This window comes from Ceratotherium simum, chromosome 6 (assembly GCF_057802395.1).
Source record: "Ceratotherium simum simum isolate JZ-2026a chromosome 6, ASM5780239v1, whole genome shotgun sequence".
Lineage (NCBI taxonomy): Eukaryota > Metazoa > Chordata > Mammalia > Perissodactyla > Rhinocerotidae > Ceratotherium > Ceratotherium simum.
Window position 1 is genome coordinate 85510559 of NC_141905.1, and position 22503 is coordinate 85533061.

At 45.9% G+C, this 22503-nt stretch overlaps 1 protein-coding gene and 1 pseudogene across 1 annotated transcript; one reads left to right on the forward strand and one right to left on the reverse strand.

Annotated features, from left to right (window-relative positions):
• Positions 1–239: 239 nt before the first annotated feature.
• Positions 240–2397, forward strand: LOC147916928 (amidophosphoribosyltransferase pseudogene; annotated as a pseudogene).
• Positions 2398–7150: 4753 nt separating this feature from the next.
• On the reverse strand, positions 7151–22084 carry CLRN3 (clarin 3). Its single transcript, XM_004438871.3, has 3 exons — positions 21856–22084; positions 14638–14817; positions 7151–9720 (listed from the first exon to the last, which is right to left on the reverse strand). Exons 1-3 carry the CDS (start codon positions 22082–22084, stop codon positions 9440–9442), a joined length of 690 nt encoding a protein of 229 aa, XP_004438928.1. The 3' UTR covers positions 7151–9439.
• Between the last annotated feature and the right edge of the window lie 419 nt (positions 22085–22503).

Here is a 22503-nt window from a genome sequence, read left to right on the forward strand (position 1 = left end):
ATTTTTATAGGAATATTTCCTGGAAAACACTTAGTATATGCATCCTGCATATTTGGAACTTTGATTTGTTCATATTTGGTGTTTACATAAATGTTTCTTTAAAAAATAAAGCCTATCAGCAAGGGTCTAACTGCTGTGAAGGAAGAAGCTCTCGCGGGCGCGAGCTTCTGAGGCGTTCGTGCCAAGCGGGCGGGTGGTTAGTGCTTAGACCCCTGCTGCAGCGGCAGGTCCTTCCACGTGCTTTTGGTGGCAACATGGAGCTGGAGGAGTTGGGGATCCGAGAGGAATGTGGCGTGTTCGGGTGCATCGTCTCAGGAGAGTGGCCCACACAGCTAGATGTGCTGCATGTGATCACTCTGGGACTCGTGGGGCTACAGCACCGGGGTCAGGAGAGTGCTGGTATTGCGACCAGTGATGGGAATTCAGTACCAACATTCAAAACACACAAGGGAATGGGTCTTGTAAATCACGTCTTTACTGAAGACAATTTGAAGAAATTATATATTTCAAATCTTGGAATTGGACACACGAGGTATGCCACTACAGGAAACTGTGAATTAGAAAATTGTCAGCCCTTTGTTGTTGAAACACTTCATGGGAAAATAGCTGTGGCACATAATGGCAAGTTGATAAATGCTGCTCAATTAAGGAAAACCTTCTGCGTCATGGTATTGGTCTGTCAACAAGTTCCGATAGTGAAATGATTACCCAGTTATTGGCATATACCCCTCCTCAGGAACAAGATGACACCCCAGACTGGGTAGCAAGGATTAAAAACTTAATGAAGGAAGCACCTACAGCATACTCCCTGCTTATAATGCACAGAGATGTTATTTATGCAGTACGAGATCCTTATGGAAATCGTCCTCTATGCATTGGTCGTCTTATTCCTATATCTGATATAAATGATAAAGAGAAAAAGTCTTCAGAAACTGAAGGATGGGTGGTGTCTTCAGAATCTTGTAGCTTTTTATCTATTGGTGCAAGATATTACCGTGAAGTCTTGCCTGGAGAAATTGTGGAAATATCCAAACATAAGGTCCAAACTCTTGATATTATACCAAGGGCTGAAGGAAACCCAATGGCTTTTTGTATTTTTGAATATGTTTATTTTGCAAGACCAGATAGTATATTTGAAAACCAAATGGTTTACACAGTAAGATACCGTTGTGGTCAGCAGCTGGCAATTGAAACACCTGTGGATGCAGATTTGGTTAGCACTGTTCCAGAATCTGCTACACCCGCTGCTCTTGGTCACGCAGGAAAGTGTGGACTTCCCTATATGGAGGTGCTGTGTAAAAACCGGTATGTAGGAAGAACCTTCATTCAGCCAAACATGAGGTTAAGACAACTTGGTGTTGCAAAAAAATTTGGAGTATTGTCAGACAACTTCAAAGGCAAAAGAATGATTCGATTGTGAGAGGCAATACTATCTCACCCATAATCAAATTGCTCAAAGAATCTGGTGCAAAAGAGGTACACATTCGAGTAGCTTCACCACCAATTAGATATCCATGCTTCATGGGAATAAACATACCAACAAAAGAAGAGCTTATTGCCAATAAACCAGAATTTGAGCATCTTGCAGAATATCTAGGAGCAAACAGCGTTGTATATCTGTCAGTAGAAGGACTGATTTCATCTGTACGAGAAGGGATAAAACTTAAAAAACAGAAAGAGAAAAAGCAAGATATTATCATTCAAGAAAATGGGAATGGTCATTGTACAAAGCAAGATATTATCATTCAAGAAAACGGGAATGGTCTGGGATGTTTTGAAAAGAATGGTCATTGTACAAAGCAGGATGTTATAATTCAAAAAATGGGAATGGTCTGGGATGTTTTGAAAAGAACGATCATTGTACAGCTTGTCTCACTGGAAAATATCCTGTGGAATTGGAATGGTAGCTAGTAGGGGTAGATTCGATGTTTCAAGATACAAAGTTGGTGAAGTTGTAGTGGGTACACCTTATCTATTTACTGTTACGCAGTCGATACAATGTAAAATGCCACATGCTTATGTTTACCTTATATTAAGTTTTAAGATTTTTTTCTGGAAAGGGTACCAAAGTGCTATGCTTTCTTTAATAATCCTAGATAAATATTTTGGTGTTATCTGGGAACTTGGATGATCCTTTCAGTTTTATTTAGTAGTTTAGTACTTTGAGGCTACCAGTTATGAGATTGTATACATTTAATTTCAGATCATCAACAGTAATGTAAAGAATATGTAAATTTCTGTTTTAGAGGGAATTGCTAGGTATTTAGGGAAAATTCTTCTTAGAGAATTTTGTGGAATGTTTCTTGAGAGTTATTGGAATTCAGTTATGGAATATTTTCATAATTGAACCTTGCTAATTGCATATGATACAATATTGGTATTCTTTTTTTTACACCAGCATCAACTAGTGTACCTTGTCAGGGTGGCATTTGCCAGGTCCATGCTTTAAAGAGTGTGCAAGAGGTTAGACTGAGATGGTGTGATGGAAATAGGACAAGTGAGTTAAATATAACATTTAATGCAAACCTTGAATCCACTATACCCCAAAGTTGTCGAGCCTCTAGAGTTCTGATTGTAGTTATGACCTTGGTTTCCCTGTCTAACTTTAGACAAATCTTTAAAAAGAAAAAAAGAAAACCTTTTTGTGCCTCACTTTTCCCCACCTGTGCAATGGGGTACTTATATTACTAAATTAAATAAGTAATAGGAATGTGGATGTGTCATACTTTTGGTGGTGGAAGCCATCATTTCACCCCTCAATTTTAAGATAGTGCATGATTATTAGCTGTTGAAATGTTGGCTGTTAGTCTGCAATTAAGATTTCATTATATGAAGGGAGACATACAGTTTAGCATTGCTTTGCCACCTGACTTTGAGATGCCCTAAGAATGATTGTAAAAACATGTCTGTGGAAAAAATTTTCCTACATTTGACTAGAAAGTATGATCCATACTACTTAGTGCCCTTATAGTACAAGCCCAGCAAGTAACCCAGTACATTTGAAGTAAAAAAATAAATTTTTAGATTCTAACAAAACTTCTACCCTTAATTTGATTATATGCTTTTTTAATGAACTGCTTGATCACTTGCAAGCGTATATACATATATGTGTACACACACATAAATATTGCAATTAAACGATCAAGTAGAGACACGGTAGGGGCCAATTTTGTTTAAGGGTCAAGGAGATCACTCTTTTGTACTTTGTTTTATTGGGATCTAATGAATTCGATTTTTTTGAATTTTTTTCTTGTAACATCTGAGATTTAAAATTTTAAGATGACTTGCCCCCAACCTCTGTTTATGTAAGATTTTTAAAATGTTAAGTGTTTTTGTGTTATTGTTACCATAATTTGATGTATATAGTATCCAAATCCATTTAGAAACTCAATATTTATTAATAACTGAAATCTTTTATCTTCATTTGGTATATAGTCTTGTGTGTTACATTACGGCAGGCCAAGATAAAATCTTGAGACAGCTCTTTCAGCGCACGTGCAGCAGGCAGCAGCAGGTCAGATAACCCTGTGGCAGTGACACAAGCAAACTGGCGTTTGAATAAAGCCATTTGAAAAAAAATAAATAAATAAAGCCTATGAAATTAAGAAACAAAAAGAACTAAATCTTCTTTTACCCTATTATTTATTTTGTTTTTCAAATGAGGAAGCAGATACAAGAAAGCCACGCTTACCTCACTGTCTTTGAGCTTCCCCTTCCTCCGTGTGAGTGGTGGGTTGAATTAGATCCTCTCTGAGGCCCACTGCAGTCCTTGCTTGAGGTCACAGCATTCAGAGTGGAGCTAAGGTCATGTCTTTCTCATGTCTTCCCAATTAGTTCAGGTTCTCCTTTGGGATGCTTCCACAGCACCCAGGAGTTCTGCTGCAAAAGCACCTCATCATGGTAGACTCAATATCTGTCTGTCCAGCTACACCATAAATTCCATGTCTATTGTGTGCATTGCTGGGTTCCCAGCTCCTGCCTTGTGTCTTAAATAGACTAGATGCTCCGTAAACATTTGTTCACTGAGTATTTGCTAAAACCTAAGTCTCTTAACACATAAGCATCTGCTCTCTGCACTACCCCGCCTGGCTTCAATAGAATACTTAATCCCCACTTACGATTGTGACGGAATTGTCCAGAAGAGGTTAGGCTATCTTGAGTACATAAAGATAACATGCAGTGTGTAGTGTCTGGTGAAAATGCTTAAATTTTTAATCAAAAGGTGAATGATTACTCTATGAAATACTTCGAGAATCCAGCAAACTCAGTTAGCCCCAAATGCTGCATGCCTGGGGAACGCACGATGGAGGCCAAGGTCTAATGCTTGGATGCCCACTTGAGACATTTTACAGCCCTTTTACATATGCACACGGTGTCACCGGGAGATTAAGGGCCCAGCCACGTGCTTCTCGGGAGACACGGGCAGAAGGTCCGTGCGGGAGTCTCTGCTCAGCCTCTCCCTGGCTGTGGTATGGTGGACACACCACTTCACCAGTCCAAGCCTCAGTCACTCATCTATAAACTGAGGTTAATTAGAAACCAACACATGCTTTTGACGTGAGGATTCAACGAAATCTCGCCTGTACAGCATTTAGGGGACGCACACCCTGAGAGACAGCGACGTTTATTGTGGTCACCACCGCCGGTAAAGGTGTGAGGAGCAGAACTCACCCGCCCTGTATTCTGGAAGACCCTCCATGCACCCCACCATTGCTAGGCACTGAATTAGAAAAGCAGAAACTCCCCTTCTGGAAGAGTGATTTACAAGTTGAACATTTGGTTGAAGTGGTGTGCTTCAACATAAGCAGACGAGTAGGGCAGTCCACAAAGGGTTAAGGTTAAAAATTAAAAATCTACTCTTCTTGGTAAGGAGTGGGAGGTGGGAGGTAGGAGGGGTATTCATTTTTTTAAGTAGTTTGTTTAAAACTAATAATCATAAAATACAATATACTTCCATCTAAATTTCTCTTTTTTACTAAACATGTAAACGTGTTGAAAATGAAACTTTCGTGGTCTGAAGCCTGTCGCAAATACAAGTTCATTTTTTTGTAACTAGGACGATATCTGAAGTTCTGATGCTGTAACTATGTCTCAGAGTCTTCGGTGGCCTGAGAAGACAGCGCAGGAGGAGCACGAGGAGCAGGGACAGACACTGCGGCGCCTTCAGTGCAGGCCTGCTCAGGGAGTTGAATGTTCCACAAACCTCTCACGCAGCTCAGCTCCTCCTTGAGCGCAGCTCTAATAAACCAGTGACCCTGGTCCCGGTGAGTAACCCGGGCCTCACTTCTATTTTAAGAAGCACAAAGTCCTCTGGTCAAGGGATCCTTTGCCTCCTCTGGGTGTGGGAGGGTCGGGTCGGGGAGACCCCACCCTCTCCAGCTCAGGTTAGCACCCAAGCCCGGCTAAGGATTTATTTGAAGCAAATGGGGTGCCTTTGCCTGAGCAAGACGCTCCTTTTTGGTCTTCATGAACGAGATCCACTGGACCCCCAAATGCAGTGAGATGTGGCCCTAAACCCTACGGGATATGCCAGGAAGGCCACACTTCCTGTCCAGGACAGAGCTCAAGGAGCAGGGACCTTTGGTCCTTTGTCCCTGTGCCCCACCCCAGCCTTTACCGTCAGCCTGATGCAAACAAGTGTTTGTGGAACTGAATCAAATACAGGTAAAAAGAACAAGGTCCTGGAGACCCACTTATAGTTCTGCTTTACCACTCGCCAGCTTTGGAGGCTTGGGCAAGTTTATTACCCTCCCTGGGTTTAAGGTTTTTGTTTGTTGCTTGCTCCTTTACAAAACAAAAGAATGAATGTGGCCTGCACTAGCTAAGGGGGCGATGTTGGTCTCAGTTTTACAGATTTTACTACAGTTTGTACATACTCACAGTTCCGAGAGGGAGGGGGATGACCATCAGTTATCAAGGGCCAGGAGTCCTTTACACACCTTATCACGGTTCATTCTCACAACCCTGAGAACCAAACCTTCTATTGTTATCCCATTTCACAGACGATTAGAATGAGGCTTACTGAGATTCAGATTAAGTAAACTTCTCCATCCGGGACAGCCTGATTCTATAGAACCTCCCTGCTCAATTGTACAGATTGTCATTTCTATTACTGATTATTTACTTTTTAGTCATGAGGAAACAGAAGCTCAGAGAGGGGGGGTGACTTTGCTGGCTTCTCACAGCAGGCTATAAGATGCTACAGCCGTCTACAAATGGAGCCTCCAACTGGGTCCCCATGTTCTCAGTGGTGGCAGTGTTTGGGGGTGAGGACAGGTAAGGAGGACTAGAGAGCAGACCACACCCCTAGGTGTTACGGAGGCATCAGCCCTCCATGCCCCTAGCTGAAGGACTTATCTGCCTGGGGACTCTGGAGGCTCTGGGTGCCGGGGTCAGGAGAGCCCAAGAGGGGCTCAGGGACCAAGGAGCCCGGCTTCTCTCCGAGACAGAATTTCAGAATCAGAAAGGCTCCTGACTCTGAGCCATCCTGTCCCCCACACGCCGTGCCTGCATCCTTGTCCGGGGTGTAGAAAGACATTGGATTAGGCAACTAAGAACCTGGCTTCAAGTCTGCACTCAGTGGCTGGTTTCAGTGAAACAGAAAGATGGGTGCCGGGCAGGTGCTGGGCAGGTGGAGGGAGAGCCTGCTCCAGAACTTTGCTGGGCGCCTGCCTGCACTTTGCAGAGTCTGCAGGTTCCCAGGGCTTCCAAGAGGCCGAGCAGCCTCAGAAGGCAGGAGGATGCTGATACATCTGCCTGTATGGCCACGTGTCACATACAGGGATACCAATACTGTATGGTCACGTGGGGCCGGCTGCAGGGTTGCTATTTAGACCCTGAGAAGGGTCATATCCAAGGAGACAACTTCTTCTGCCCTGCCTAATCCACAGGGTTTGGTGAGATGATCAAATAAAATTATAATGATGCTAGCAAAGCTCACCTGGCGGTTACCCCTGTGTCCCACTGTGCTTTGCAAACATCAGCTCAATGAGGCAAGCCCAATCCCTTTGACATTAGTATAAAGTATTAATTTCTCTAAAATTATCATCATAGACCCTGTGTTCTTATAAAACTGAAAGCACGATATTTTGTATGATTTATTTATTTTGCAAATATGGATGAACCTTGTCACCCAGGGACCACATGGGTTAATTAGGGAGTCATATCATGACCCCTGACACATTCTAACCCCACAGACTAATCTAGACCTTCAGAAGAGTGTTTCAGGTGGTTCCAGTACAACAAATGTAATGCACATTCATTAAGTAGTTTAGGAGAGCAAACTGCTATTCAATGGCGGTTTTTTCTTTGGAAAAACAAATCAGTTACCCTCATTGAACCACAACATTCACTAACAGGCCCATCTCACAGGCCAGGGCAGGGAGGCTGAGCTGGGCTCCTCAGCGCTGTCTCCGTCTGTGAGCAGTTGGCAAGTTTTTTGCTTCCTTAACAAGATTTCCTCTGCATACACACAAGTGCTTTCATTACCTTCCACTTGCAGATGTAATAAGGGAGCCATTCTCTTCATCTCCTGAATTGTGAAGAGTAGTTCCATTTACCTGATTCCTCTGTTTTAAATGGTTCCTTAAAGGCCATCTGTGGTATAAGGTTTAACATAGTTTGTCCCTTAAATAATCCAAGCTCTGCTCAGATGCTGAGATGATTGTATGTGGTCCTTGCATCTACAGCATCCTCTGCACTGACACGGGATGCCAGCGTCTGCCTGTTTAGCCATCATTTGTGTGGATTTGTTACCTGTGTCTGTTTCCTCTTCATTACTTGTCTACATTATCAAAACCTGATATAAAGTTCAAACCTTCAAAGAACATAAACATTTTTAGCTTCAAAGAATTTAGGAAACTTTCATTGTTGATAACTAGATTTTTAATACGTTCGAAGTTTCACAGTAAGTTAATTTGTTAGAGTAACCTTGACGTAGTAGGACTTTGGGGTGGGAGCTTGTAGAGAACTTTCCTTTCAAAGAATGAGCACAATTTTGTGACTAAATACCTGTTTTACATGGTATTTAGTGGCTACTTTTTAAAGTCTGTCTTGATTGCTCAACAGCTCTGTGGGGGCAGACCCCTGGGTTTGCACGGTGATAACTACATCGCAGGGATTCAAGATATGCTTCTTAAAGGAAAAATATTATTTCTAAGATAGATTGTTAAAAAATAATAAGGTCATTAATCCCTGAAAGCTTCATAAAGGATATATATCTTTCTGTCCAAAGACCTGCTGCTTTGTAAATTACACTAAAAGAATTCTGCTCCATTGGGCTTTGGTTCCATCAAGATGTGAAAAGTGATTATTTCAGAATCCTGTCAAAGTTCAACCTGTCTGACTTGTGGGATATTCAAGCCCAAAAGATCCTGAAAGTGATTTTCTGGGGGAATATCCTACTGGTAAAGTAGGTCTAATCCATTCTGGTGCCTTTTTAAATTCTCCTGGTTGCCCATTGTCTTCTCATGAGACCATGAACCAGTTTCACCCCCCTGTTCTTAGAGGACAACCCCACACCATGCTCTTCATCTGCCCTGGCCATGACTCTGGGAATCCTGCAAGCCACGGTGCTCACCCCATTTCTTTCTCAGCCTCTGGCTGGGCAGGATTCTGTCGATGGGTGATACACCCGTGTCTACACCATAGTGACAGAGCAGAAGGTTGGTTGGTGGGGTGGTTGTTAGAACTTGTTGCAATGTTACATTTCCATTTTGACTGAATTCACCACAATCCTTTTAAACCAAAAATACATTTAGCCTCCTTAGCATGTAGGCTGCAGGGCTATAATTTTTATCTTTCCTCGATATTCTCACTTCCTAATCTCTTACACACAAAACCTCACCTTAGAACCTCAAAAATGGGTTTGAGGGTCACATATCAGCACTTCTACCCCCCATTGGGTTTGAGCTATATCAGCAGCTAGGAGTCCAGAGGACCAGATCATTCACCCCAAAGTCTCACCTTCTGCCCCAACACCTGGTCCTGGAAAGATGAGTTCTGAATCCCTCTGTACCTGGAAGTCTTTGTTCACAGAGTGGAATAAAGATACCTGGTTCTTCCTGAGGAGAACGAGATCATAGGTGCTAAAGTGCTTTGAGCTTCTCAAAGGAAAGGTGTGCAACACAAACCTTTATTATTTCAGATGGTGAGACGGGGTCGGCAGGGTCCACGGGCTCATAATCACTCTACCGCTTTGAACGCTACATGGACTAGAGAGCTTTCCTTTCATCTTCCCCACCGTCGGGGGAGGAACCCTTGCCAAGGGCACATCATTTATGAAGAACGTAGGGTCATGAGATAGAAAAACTATCACAAAATGACAGTCCACCAGGACTGCCCTTTACCACCCTGCTTGTCAGACAAGCTGCCCAGTTACTGCTTGGGGAGCTGATGTACAATAGAGCAGACCTACTGACACAAGAGCGTGATACAGGACTCAGAATAAAATTCCATCCCTTGGAGCATGTTCCGTCAGCTTCCTCTGTTCCTGCTTCCGCTGGCGTCTGGACCTCTGGTAGAAAATGATGATGACCACAGTGACTATATTTAGAAGAATGATGAGCAGCAGGAGCCAAAAGGAGTATCCATAACTGTGCGATGTTCCTTTGTAAGCGGTTCTTGGATACAGTGGGTAAAGCACCTGGGCCAACTCTTCCGAGAGATGGTTGGATTGTATGTTCCCCACAAACAGCATCATGCTCACGAAAGTTAACAATGCTGAAAAGAAAATTAAGTTTAAAAATGATATGGTGATACGTTGCTAATGTCACTCTTTTTCTTTATCAAATATGTCCTCTATGGGCATTGACTGAATATCTACACTGGAGTTTACACTCTTTTAGGCATTAAGGAGAATGTAAAAGAAAGGTAAGACACAAGTAGGTGCCAGACACGAAACCTCAGACAGGGCAGGGCGGTGAATGACCAGGAGCAAACACTCTGGCCCAAATCCTTTCAGAAGTTGCTGTGCAACTGAAATATCATGTAGCCACTTCCTAGAGCAATGCATGTAGTAGGTGAGTGACTGAATGAATGATTGAACAGGAGAGTCAGTAGGGAAACTGTCTAGAGAGGACTGAAGGGATGAAAAAGACCAGAGAGGCTGAGGAAGAACAACAGCGCTTCAAACAGAAGAGGCAGCCTAAACAAAGACACATGATGGCCCATGAGCTTAGAGCTTCCAGGACTGTGAGAGAGAAGCCCAGCTGAGGCAGAGTGGTGCTGAGGGTCCCAAGCACTAGATACATGATGAGACCACCCTGGAGAGCCTCGAATGCCAGCTCAGGAGCTGGAATTTCATTCTACACACAATGGAGTATAGTGTTTAACCAGGAAGGATCTCCTTACTAAACACATTTTAGAAGAAAATTTTAAAATTTTTTTATCTTCCCTTTTTTTATTCTTCACAATGTCCTCCACTAGAGAACATTCCTAGGTATTGACTTTGGAAAGCCACCTGGGCCTAGTTAAACAACATACTTCTGGAATCAGAGAGAGCAGGGTTCCAGGGCTCCAGCCGTGTGGCCTCAGGTGACTCTCTGAACCTCATTCCTCCTCTTCCAAAGGGGTCAAGCTGGAGACAGGAAGGAGGTTGGTGGTTGCTTAGGGCTGGGAGTGGGGAGGGGCTGATAGCCAGAGGGCAAGGAGTTCCTATTTCAGGTGATGAAAATATTCCAGAACTGACTGTAGTGATGGTTGCACATATTTGTGAACATACTAAAAACCCTGGAATTGTACGCTTTAAATGCGTGAATTGTATGGTATGTAAATCACATCTCAATGAAGCTGTTTAAAAGGGAGGGGGAGGAGGACAAGGATCAGATGCTCCTGGACTCTTGATGTGGCAGGCGAGCCCACTAGCAAAGTCAGGGCCTGACCCTGCCGTCCGGGAATCCCCGGGACGGAAGTCCTTCGGGACACACGCGGGGTGACTCTTCGTCTGCTGGCATTTACCCAGCACTAGGCGGACATTTTGGTGACACACACGTCCTGGCTGTGACCCACACACAGGGAGCTTTTCCAAAAGGCCCCAATCAGAGGGCGTTTGTGTGAGGAGATGCTCTGTCCTTGACAGACGTTCATCCTCAACGTAATGGCTTTATTTCTCAATAATTTGTGCATATAAAAGCCCTTCCTCTGATGCTCTATGCCTCTCACACCCCTTAATTATCCTTCAGTATGCTCTTGTGAAGTTTCTTATAAAACTTCAGTCATAAAGGGGCAGGATGAAGACAGGGTTAAACTCTTTTTTCTGAAGTGGCACGCCCATGGCTTTCACTCGAATTGGGAGGGCCCCCGCGCAGACACAAATGCTGACCTAAGCCCCTTTCGGAAGGGGTTGCCTCTCACTGCCTGCTTCTCTGGCTTTCTGGGACAGAAGGGCTCACCGGGGGCTGGTGGAAGCCCCATGGCAGGAGGAGGAGCTCCCGAAGGCTCAGGACGCTGGCTTCCCGTCCTGGCCTGTCGCTATCAAACTGTGACTGTGACCTGCTGCGTCACTTTCTGCTCCCTGGGTTCCTTAGCCGAGGAACAAGCGTGTTGGAGCAGACAGTCTGCAAAGTTCTTTCCGGCTCCACCGTTGTCTCATCTACAATCATCTCCCCATGGTCACGGTCAGGCCTCTCCAGGCTGGTGTGGTACAAAGGGCAGGCTGGGTCCGAGGGCGCAGGAGCCGGGAGGTGACGCTGCTTTCTCCTCAAGGCAGAATTGCTCCTGTTCCTTCAGAAACAAGCTGGGAAACCCACTTCCTCTTCTCCCCTGCCGCCAAGGAGAGTGTGTTCAATCCCAGCCTGGAGAGGGGTCTGTGGTACTTGTCTCTGGCTTCAGGACCCGGGGAAGTCAGCCTGACCCCTGCTCTCCTGCCACGGCAACCCAAGGCAAGGATATGTCAATAGCATCTTTGTGCACAAAACCTTCCTGCAGGCCAAGGCTCTCACTAACTGAGTTTTCACTAAGTTCTCCAACCCTTGAGGCACCCATGAAGAAAATCAAGTGTCCCCAGAGGCAAACTCAGGGCAGAAGGCTGGTTTATCAGAGCATTGCGACCAAGAGGCGGTGAGGGCATTCAGAGGAGGCCACATGCAAAGCCAAACACTGAGCAAAGATCTTCCTCAGCCTATCAGAATCCAGATCTCTCTGTACACATCAATGTCTCAGATTGTTTTTCCACCCGCCTCACCACCTCTCTCTGGGTTAGAACTCGCCCCAAGCCAGGAAAGGAATGTGGCGTCAACTCTCCTTGTCAAACAGTTCTTTGTTGTTAGAAGTAGGTGGGGATTGGGGGGAACGCTGCCGGCCCTTCTTTCATGTTTTCCTCCACAAACATGCATCGGGCCTCCGCCCTGTGCAAAGTCAGCTTATACTCGATGGTGGAGGAAGAGAGACTGGGAGCTTCAGCCTTGCTGAAAACCGGGATGAAGGGATGGGCTTTGAACCCTGAAGGCTGTACACACAGCAATGTGGACAATTTTGTTCTGGACCCCACCTCTGGCCCTCCTCTCTGGTACCAGTGCCTGATTTTCCTCTCAGAACTCCCTCCCTCAGCTCCAAGGTGGGCAGGTGTCCTCAGCCAACAGGTGGGTCAATCAGTGAATTCAACGTTGCTGGCTGTGCGGATTGCTCCAGGGATGGGGAACGGCAATTCCAGTGAGATTCAGATTTAGGGAAAAAAGAAGACTTTTCTCCTGGGGTTGCTGCTATTGGCCATGAGCCAAGAATGGCTGGCCGTCATCTTGCCTTTAAGAGAACCAGCTGGCTGCTTAGTGATAGAGGGAACGCTGGGGGACATCTAGAGACGGAGCACCAGAGGGAAACAGAGTTCTGATGGCAGGGCTGAGACCCTGGATCCAGCTGTACCTGAGGCCACTGCTTCCCTTAGCTTCGTAATTATATGACCAAAATTAAAATAATCTATTTTTCACCCTGGCAATGAGTGCCAGTGAGTCTCACCTTTGGTTTGGTTGACTGAGGTGATGACAATCATAGAAACAGGCTGGGGGAAGGAACTCTGACATTCAGGTGAGGGCATCTGAGTTTGCAACCAAGTCCCTTAGCCTTCTGACAACTCAGCTCCACTGGGAGAAGGGAAGCAGGAATAGTCATCCCACAGGACTGTCTGCCTGGCCGGCAGGGGGCCTCCGTTAAATTGGAGGATTTGTTTGTTTTTCACCGCCAGGTAATAAAAGCAGAGAGAGAAAGGACAAGGCTAGTTGTGTGTGAATGTGGCCGAACCAGCCTGACCCCAGATCCTCAGAGCTGAGGTGTGAGTATGCAATGTGGCCATGCATGCAACTTTTCCTAGGACAGTCCCAGTTTCCACTTGTTGTCCTGGCTTAACGATTATGAATTGCACTTTTAGAAGCACCTCTGTTTGATTACTGAGTTGCATGGCTCACTCCCTCGTATCAGTGCTGTGCTGGGACTGGCTCACACATCTCCTCAACTATTAGCATGAAAACAGCCACAGTGGAAGTGTCTGCACCACTCGCATCAGCCAGTGCTACAGTCAGGGCTCCCCTCCCCCAAGAGCCTGTTGTTCGCGTTCTCCAGCACACCACTGCTGATAGTCGCGGCATAGGGACCCGGGGGCCTCCTCCAGCCGTCCGCACCAGCTAGCGTAAGGATGGCCTCTCCCAGAAGTTCAGGAGGAAGCTGCCCAGAGTCTCTCCTCCGAGGCTTCCTGATATCCAGAGTACCTTTCCTGTGCTTGAAAGTTTCTGGAGTGTGTTAAAACACAGTGCCTGGAACTCACGTGAAGCCACCTCCAGAGCTGTCCATTTGCAGGATGGGATTCAGGTCCTTTCTTGAGATGGGGTTTTCATGAAGGAGAGAGGGAAAGTGCAGGAGAAACCTGGGTGCCGAACAGGGGCTAAGAGGCACCCCACTTCAGCACGCCTCTGGGGCCCCATCAAAACCCACTGAGAGTCAACACCACTGTGACTCAAAGCTGTGATCCACTTCCCATCTGGGCTCCATCCCCACCCCAACACCTCGCCCAATAAACAAATGAAATAGCCTAGCTACACCACACAGCAACAGCGCGGGCCCACGGGTCACCCACAAGAAGGGCGTTGGCCCCAGATTCTCCTAAATGACATTCTTTGTGACTCTCTGTGGCACAGTGATAGAAAAGTGTCATGTTTGGTTTCAGCCCAAGTTGAATGTTGTTGAATGGAGGCAAGAAGGACAGTAAATAAGTGTGTGCACACGTGTGTATGTGTGTGCATGTGTGTGTGTACTTCTATACATCGCATGCAGCCTAACTTGGAGTTAAGCACAAGGCAGGAGCCCGGAAAATGTTCTGTTGATTGATGTGCGTTTGGTTTAACTCCCTACGGGAGATACTCAAAAGCAGAGACTGGTGTATGTCATATATTTTAACACTTTATGCTCCCCTCCTCACCTCACTCCTTGCCTCTCTCCAGTGCAGTTAAAACAGGATTTTATTTCCAAAGATGCTTAATAAGTGCTGTACATTTACAAAAATAAATCCCAGCCCCCAGCACACCACTAGGCACATGGTAGGTCCTCCTAATTTCCCAGGCTTGATTCTGGCTATGTGTGTTCGTGTGAGAGAGACAAGCAGAGAGAGAGACAAAGAGAACGTGCCTCTCGGCAGAGCGCAGTGATACTCACCACTGAGTCCGCTCCAGGTGTACACCCCCACTGGTCCCAAGAACGTCTGGTAGGGGTTGCTGATGCTGTTGTAGAGGGTAAACACACAGCTCAGCAGCGAAGTGAGCAAACTGAGAACCAGGAACAGCATAACCGCCAAATGCAGAGATTTTTGGGAAGAATTATTCAGTTGCCCTATAACTAAAACAGTGTTTGGTAAGTACATAGAACAAAACGCAAATACCAACTCTAGACCAGAGGGCTACTCCACACACATCCCTGCCTTCCTTCACATCCTACCCGCTTCGGTATTTGGGTTAGAAGTTGTCAGGAGGCATCTCACAGGCATGCAAGAACAGGAGGGAGCAGGAGCTCAGGACCCACATTCCCTACTCAGGCCGGCTGTTGAGTCTGAGGTTAAGTGAGTGTAACTGCATACCGCAGGTCACTGGATGTCTATCCCAGTGTTAAAGTCCGCTAGGAAAGAGCGTGCCCTCCTTAATGGGCTGCTGTAGGGCTGGACAACCTTCCCTGAGTACGTTCTGGCCTCAGATGCTTGCCAGTGGGCATTATCACAATTTCATTGGAGGCAGTGTCCCCTTTGGTCTGAGCACCAACTCTGCTTCCGCTTCGAGACACTTACAGGGTGGGGCACCCTGAAAACCTGTGACAATGAGGATCCGGTAAAGGTCAAGATCTCTGAGATGAGCCAGAGAGCAAGGGCTGGCCATTACAGAGGAGACCAGGAGGGGAGGGGCTAGCCGAGGTGACCAGGGAGGTGGGAGCCCAAGGCTGGCCCTGGGGGTAGGAAAATGACTTCTGTGCGTGCAAATCCAGGCATCTGTCCCAATTCCTGACTTCATTTTCCTGGAGCCAGAGAAGACCCCAATGCCCAAGTGGCTCGAATGCTGGAGGTGGCTCTTGGGTGAACCATCAGATTTCTTTGCAAGCTAAATTTCTCTGCATTCGAAGAGCATTTTAAAAAATTTACATGTTTCTTAAGTGCAGAGACGCTCCAGACATGGATATGCACTCCTGTAAAATGAAACACAGATGCCCTGGGCCATTAGCCATCAGTTCCTGCTTTGCCATCCTGTTTCCAACCACCACCAGCCATCCTCCCATGCACTGGTTTCCTCTACCCACTCCTTTGTTTACATCACAAAATGAACAGACACCAGAGGCCCGCTGTCCCCACACTTAACGTGTAACCCCAGCCATGCATCTATAAAACATCTCCAAGGCCTGCCAGTGTGTGTTAGGACCTTAGGAAATTGCCACCACATTAAATAAAGTGTTTACCGAGATGTTCTGTGCAAGGCACAACGATTTAAGGAAAAATTAATTCGGGAAAAAGATTTCAGGTCCATAGTAATATACGAACGAGGTCGTTGGGAATTGCAAGGTATGAGAACCACGATGGGGGTGGGTAAGAAAAAGTAAAAGGTTTCCTCTTTCCATTCCTGTTTCTCAGGCCCCAGGGAGAGAGAGGGGAGCCACTCACAACCTGACACTGGAGCAGCTTTAAGGAACAGAAACCAGAAAACCCCTGGAAGATTTCTGGCCAAGCCTCCTCCTGAACTGTGTCCTGGCAGCGAGGAGCCCTCTCTTCGCAAGGCAGCCCCTTGCATCCCTGTGGTGCCTTAATTCTTGCAAGGTCCTTCACTGTGTTGGCTCAAATCTGCGTCTCCACGACTTGGCCCAGGGGCCTCATGCTCCCTTCAGAGCAACACAGAGTCCTCTTGCTGTCTCCTCCCTGACAGCTTTCCCAAACATTTGAAGGGGATAAAACCCCAACATGATGAACCGCCACATCTCCTGAAAGTTCCTTGTAAGGTGCGGTTCCGAAGCTCCTGCCAGCCTGGTCCTCGCACCGCACACACTACCCCGACCCCAGAACCAGCCCAGCACTCCCGAAAAGATCTGAGACCACCTCTCCGGGGTCTATCCTCTCTCCATGTTTGAAGATCTAAATTCTATTAGTTCAGCTTCTTTTTTTTCTTAATCAGCAGTTCTCCACGAGGGGGACAAATTTCCTGTCACTGGACAGAACGCACATGGAAGAGATTTGGCCAGCAAGTCTGCCATCAGGCATCCCTAGATATCGGATCTTACGGTAAAGACCCTCGTGCATGAGACTCCGTCCTGATGGCCATGAGCTAGCAGGGTCCCTAGCTAGAGCAGGGGGTGTGGGGAGCGGCCCAGGGGCGAGGAGAGGCCCCTGGAATGGCAGCCAGAGGCGGCAGAAGGGGGAGTGAGGCCAGGAGCTCAGGGCTGAGGGGAGAGAGGAGTTGAGAGCACGCGGAAGAGAAAGGAGGAGGAAAGAAAACGTGTGGGAGAGAGGAACCTCAAGTCAGCATGGCCACACGTCCCTTGAAACCCGTGGGAAACCAGAGGGGCCGGGAGAGGGGCAGCAGCAGCTCAGGACAGGGAGACGATGACTTCACCGCCTCCGGCTGACACGGGCTGGGAGCAAAGTCCAACGCGCGTCTTCCAGTCTGCTCTTACCTAGCGGTGACTGGGCTGTTACACAACTTCTGTTAATGACGCGTAGACGCTGAATTCTCAGCACAGCCCTCCCTGTTGTGCACCCCAGGTAGGAACTCTAACAGGGCATTGGTTAAACTGAAAACGGAGTCCTGCCTGCCACCCCTTGTTGGTGGGGATGGGTGGGGTCCTATGAGCCGCCTGGCCTGCCCTCTGGGGGGCCGCCTGGCTGTGACTGTTCCAAAGGACCTGACCTCAGGCTGAGCCTCTTGCTTCTTTGTCTGGCTCACCACCGTGGAGATGCAGTGGTTGGGGGATTGTTTTGCTATCATTTAACACGCACCTCTTTTGAAACTAGTGGAGGAGAAAGAGTAGGAAAAACAACAAGTAAGACACACCTGTTCAGAGGTGCGGGTCAGATGCCGCACACGTTTCCAAACTTAGTCACCACTAGAAGAACTGCTTCCTGTTCCACCTCCCCCAGCCCCTCCCTGGGCACGAAAGAGAAACACAGGGTTGAATCAGAAGAGTGCGGGGACTGAATGAACTCTCTCCTCAGCCAGTAAGAAATAATTTGGCTGCTTAACTAGAAAATAGAGATTCAATGTGGGAAAAATGTGTGTCCAAGACGCCTGAAGAGCCCCGGAGAATGTTTCCCCTTTATACACTTATTAAAAGCTGTAAATGGATGTTCATTCACAAGTAGTGAACATGCTACTTTTTCAGAGTAAATTAGAAAGTGGTGATCGGGTTTAGCTTTGTTTCTGACTGTTGATAAGCTCTATTAGGGCCGGCCCCATGGCTTAGCGGTTAAGTGCGCGCACTCCGCTGCTGGCGGCCCGGGTTCAGATCCAGGGCGCGCACCGACGCACCGCTTCTCCAGCCATGCTGAGGCTGTGTCCCACATACAGCAACTAGGAGGATGTGCAGCTATGACATACAACTATCTACTGGGGCTTTGGGGGGGAGGAATAAATAAATAAAATCTTTAAAAAAAAAATATCTATTAGATGTATTTTTCAAAAGGCAGTCAATTTGGAGCCTACTGACTCATACTTTCTATGTATTAATGGGATGATTTATCTGAATTTTAACTGCTCTATTTTAAAATTATATTTCAGCATTCTGAATTCCCTGCCACACAGGCATGACAGCCGTTATCTCCCCTCCACCTCCTGGTTCAGCACTCAGACAATGAAAGCTGGAAATTCAGTGAAAGTTAGCAAGAATGAAATAACAGTAAACGTCCATGGCATCTGACAGCTGCTCTCTGCCTACAAAATTAGCAAATACATTCCGTTCTCTTTTCTTCCTTTTAGCAGCCAAGCGTTGGAATCAGGAAAGCCACCTCACAATTGGAACTAATTGTCAGATTCTGGGGGCCCCAGAAAAGAGGGCATCACTTCCGCAGCTGGGAGGCAAAATGTACTGGGGACACTGGGCAGTGTGCAGAAATGGGGTCATGTGGACATCTGGGCTCCCCACACAGAGATTTAACCCTTCAGGCACCACCTGCCATCTGTCCCTTCTAGCTCTGCTTTTCATAAGTCCTTGGGAATTGAGAGAGAGCCAGTGGCTTTGTGTGTGTATGAGGAGGGGTGAGCAGGAACTGCCTCCACCCTCTCCTCAAACACCTGGTCCCCAGGGAGCCTGACCTGGTGGACCTCAATCCTCAATCTGTGAACCACAGTAGATCCCTGGAAGAGCCCATTAAATCCATAGATCCCAGAGCGTGCCCTGGGAGCTCTCCCAGAATGTCCCAGCTGGTGTCCCCAGCCTCTGGGAAATTTATCCGTGTTATCTGGGGAGAAGAGTGTTAGGGGGAAATGCCTTTTCTGCCCCCTTATGTTCCACCTCCCGGTGTGGTCATGTCTCTGGGGGCAAATGACAATTCACTCCTCCCCAGGAAAATTATCTGACATGTAGTGGGTGGGGGAGGGTGGCTAAGAGAGGTAAGGAAGGGGTTTCTTGTAAATTCTGGAGAAATAAACCTCATTTGTCCTTCTCCTTGCAATTAAGTGATTTTTGCAGCAGATTTTCTTTCCTGATTATTTTTAGCTTGGGCTAATAGTACAATTTTGAGTTCCCTGAGAACAAACGGGGGTAGGTGGAGAAAAGACACTTGGGAGCAGTGAGGGGGAGACAGATTGGGGTGAAACTCCCCCTTGTTCTCCTCGAGACCTGCACACACCTTTGCCCTGCAATTGGTGCAGGGTGTTGGATTTAACTGACGGAGGTCTTTCTCTAGGAAGACTGGATGGTGAGGCCACCAAGACCAGGAGCTCTGTGCAGGTCCTCTCAGTATCCCAGCCCCTCACTCACATAGCAGCTGCTTAGGGGAGTTTTTCTGAACTGAAGTTAAATATCCAGAACTTTTGGAGTAGCTAAGGCAACATGCTCACTTGTGGACACAGAGGACCTGTCACTTGTCATCTGGATGTTGGACAGACTGGATGCCTCTAGATGAGGCTAGTAGATCTCCTGGTCAGCCTGAGCTGCCCAAGTCATCTAGTTACACACTGGAGAGTCTCCTTACCAGGTGTGACTGATTCTTTTCCCCACTAATTGACCTAGTGTTGGCTGAATTATTTTGGCACGTTGAAATCAGCCATTGTCACTTCATACCGCTCTTTCATTTCAAAATCTACAGCCAAAATCAACACAATGTGATAAATGCTATGCAGAAATAATAGCAGAGCTGTGCAATATTCAGTGTGACCTCATCCCAGCCAAGAGGCTGACACGGTTAACTTCTCAAGCGGAAAAGTCATCCCGTCACTGCTGGGCAGGAAAGTGGCATTTATACAGACTTTATTGTACTGCCAATGATTGGTTTCTGGTTTGAAATGAGCCCCGTGTGGTCATGAGAACCCGTAGGAGAGCAGCCACGACTCATTGTAATGCTGCGGTTCTGTTCTGCGGGGAAAGCATCCTTGGATCTGCAGCAGCTGAACGCCATGTAGATGTTCCAGCTACGTGACTTTTCCCCATCTAGGAGAACTGTTTACATGTGTTCCAAGTTCAACGGTTGCTAAAATCATCAGCAATGAAGACTCCCTAGGCCCTAAGGGGTCCTTAGCAGATGTCAACCAGGGCAACTGTGTACACCGGCTCTGATTGAGAGGTGCTTTGTCTTCTACAGCGCCCGGAGGCTGGGCAGTGGCTTGAGGAAGTTGGAATGTGGCTCTCCGGTAACAAAGAATTGAAGAGAGCCAGGGAAAGCAAATGCAAACATTCCCCTCCCTGTGCTCCCACATTGCTGCGGTGCCCACTTGGCCCTGCTGCTGTCAGGGCTGTCCTTAATATGGCTGTCCCTGCCGTCTCAACACACTGTGCTTACACTGTTCACACAGGGCTCTGACCTACCCTTGCCTCCTCTGAGCTCCCCTGGATGTAGGTAGTCAGGGCTCTCATTGAAGCCATTTGTCTCAAATTGGAACCAACTGGTTTCAAACACACACCGTACGAACATCAAAAAGTTCACAGGCTGTTATCTCATATTTAAAAACTTTTAAATGTGTCTGAATATTCAGGAACTAGTACAGTTTTCGGTTTTGAAAACGCCATTCACATAACTGAAAGTGTGACTGAATCTTTGAAAGTCTTAGTTTCCAGCTGCTGCAAAGCGAATATTCCTCATCTTCCTGAGAAGCTGAGGCTGGTACCGGAGGAGGTGTGTAACACTGCCGAAACACCGAGGGCAAGTTGCTTTTGCTAACTTCTCAAAGACAAATTTATAAGTTGGAAATATAACCATGTTGCTCTGGATTTAAAGAAATCATTTCATTAATAAAGTCACAAACTAGAACTGGAACTTAGAGCTAATGTCTAAGGTTCAAACTCCTACCATTACACATTGCACAAGGACTAAATACTACATTTGTATAAGGTAGAAAATGATGCATATTTATAAGTCAAGAGGTAATGACTACATAATACCTGATAATGCCTATATAATACCTGTATGCAACACTGTTCAAAACGAAGTCCATTTCAGGTGCTAAATAATTTACCAATGTTGCTTTTGAATTTAGAAAACATAATGGTATATATTCAAACTTCAGAAGTCAAATAAATAGCTAAATTCAACTTATCACTTTTCAATGAATTTTTATTTTCAATCCATTGAGAGTAGGGAAGTATTATGTAAGAAATCAGGAAAAAAACTAGGAATTCCTATAAAATATACAATTAATAGAATTAATGGAAATTTAATACTATGTCCAACGGCAATGAGATGTTTTGGAGGTAAGAATGCGAATTCCAATGAGTTAAAGAAATGAACTTGAGATATAGAAGAAGAAATTGACTGTATTTTGCACTTCATTTTTTTCTTGCATAGTTGACACTGATGAAGTTCTGGACAGAGGCTGTTGCTCCAACTAAAAATCCACAGTCAATACAGTTAAAAATGCTGTTCCTACTGGCTGTTGGATACCATACTGCTGCTATACATTTTTACTTAATTATTTCTTGTCAGTAAACTTGGTAGTACCATTTAAACACAGCCTCTGCTAGAATGATTCAGACTGTTGGGCTAATAGACACAACTAGAACTGAGGAACACAAGCTAAAACAATGGTGTGGTAAATTTTCAAAATTAAAAATATATGTTCATATCTACAGTCCCACTTAAAGCTAACAAAGAAATTATTTTTGAATGGTTATTTGACGTGTCAAATATAGAATGACATGAATCTTACCCAGTTAGTTCAATCTCATTATACTTAATGAAATAGGTTTGTCATTTACCTCCAAATTCTTTGCTTGGTTCTGCAAGTCCTTGATCCAGTTCTTGAAAACTGTTACCACGAAAGAGTCCGTAGGTAATAACGAGACTACCATTTGAAGAAGGCTCACTGATGGCAATGGTACTGCTCATCCATTCTCGAGTCCCAAGAACAGAGCAAATTACGATGAGAGATCCCAAGCTTGTGATAAAGCCAGATAAGAACATCAATATTTTCTTTATTGTAGGCATTTTCTCAGGAAAATAAAGGTCCTAAGGTAAAAAAACAAAGATCTTTTTATAATATTTTTGGACCTTATCATCAGGAGTCCAGTATTTAGAAATGGAGTCCAATACTTTGTAGGGAAATATAAAACCTCTCTCTTCTTAGGAAGGGTATGCTAATGAACATTGGACTATGAACATGGTCATAAAGATTTACAGTAGCTGAACTTTGGTCTGGAGTAAGAGGTTGCTATGGTTACAGCCAACCAGCAGGAACAAGGGGTAGGCATGGTCTTCCCAAGGACTTCCTCAATCACACAATTAGTTTATAACTCTGTCAAGTGCCTTGGAAGCAAGTTGAGCCTACCGTGTCAGGACAGGACTAGAATTCCTAAATAATGAGGGAGCAGAGGATCTCTGCCCCCAAAATGTTGCTGATTCTGACA

Excerpts from the sequence above, each read along its gene's own strand:
- CLRN3 (XM_004438871.3), bottom strand. The coding sequence starts at position 22,084 with ATGCCTACAATAAAGAAAATATTGATGTTCTTATCTGGCTTTATCACA. Across the intron at positions 14,818-21,855 it reads ACCAAGCAAAGAATTTGGAG|TTATAGGGCAACTGAATAAT; the intron begins GTAAATGACAAA and ends ACACTGTTTTAG. Across the intron at positions 9,721-14,637 it reads CACCTGGAGCGGACTCAGTG|CATTGTTAACTTTCGTGAGC; the intron begins GTGAGTATCACT and ends TTTTCTTTTCAG.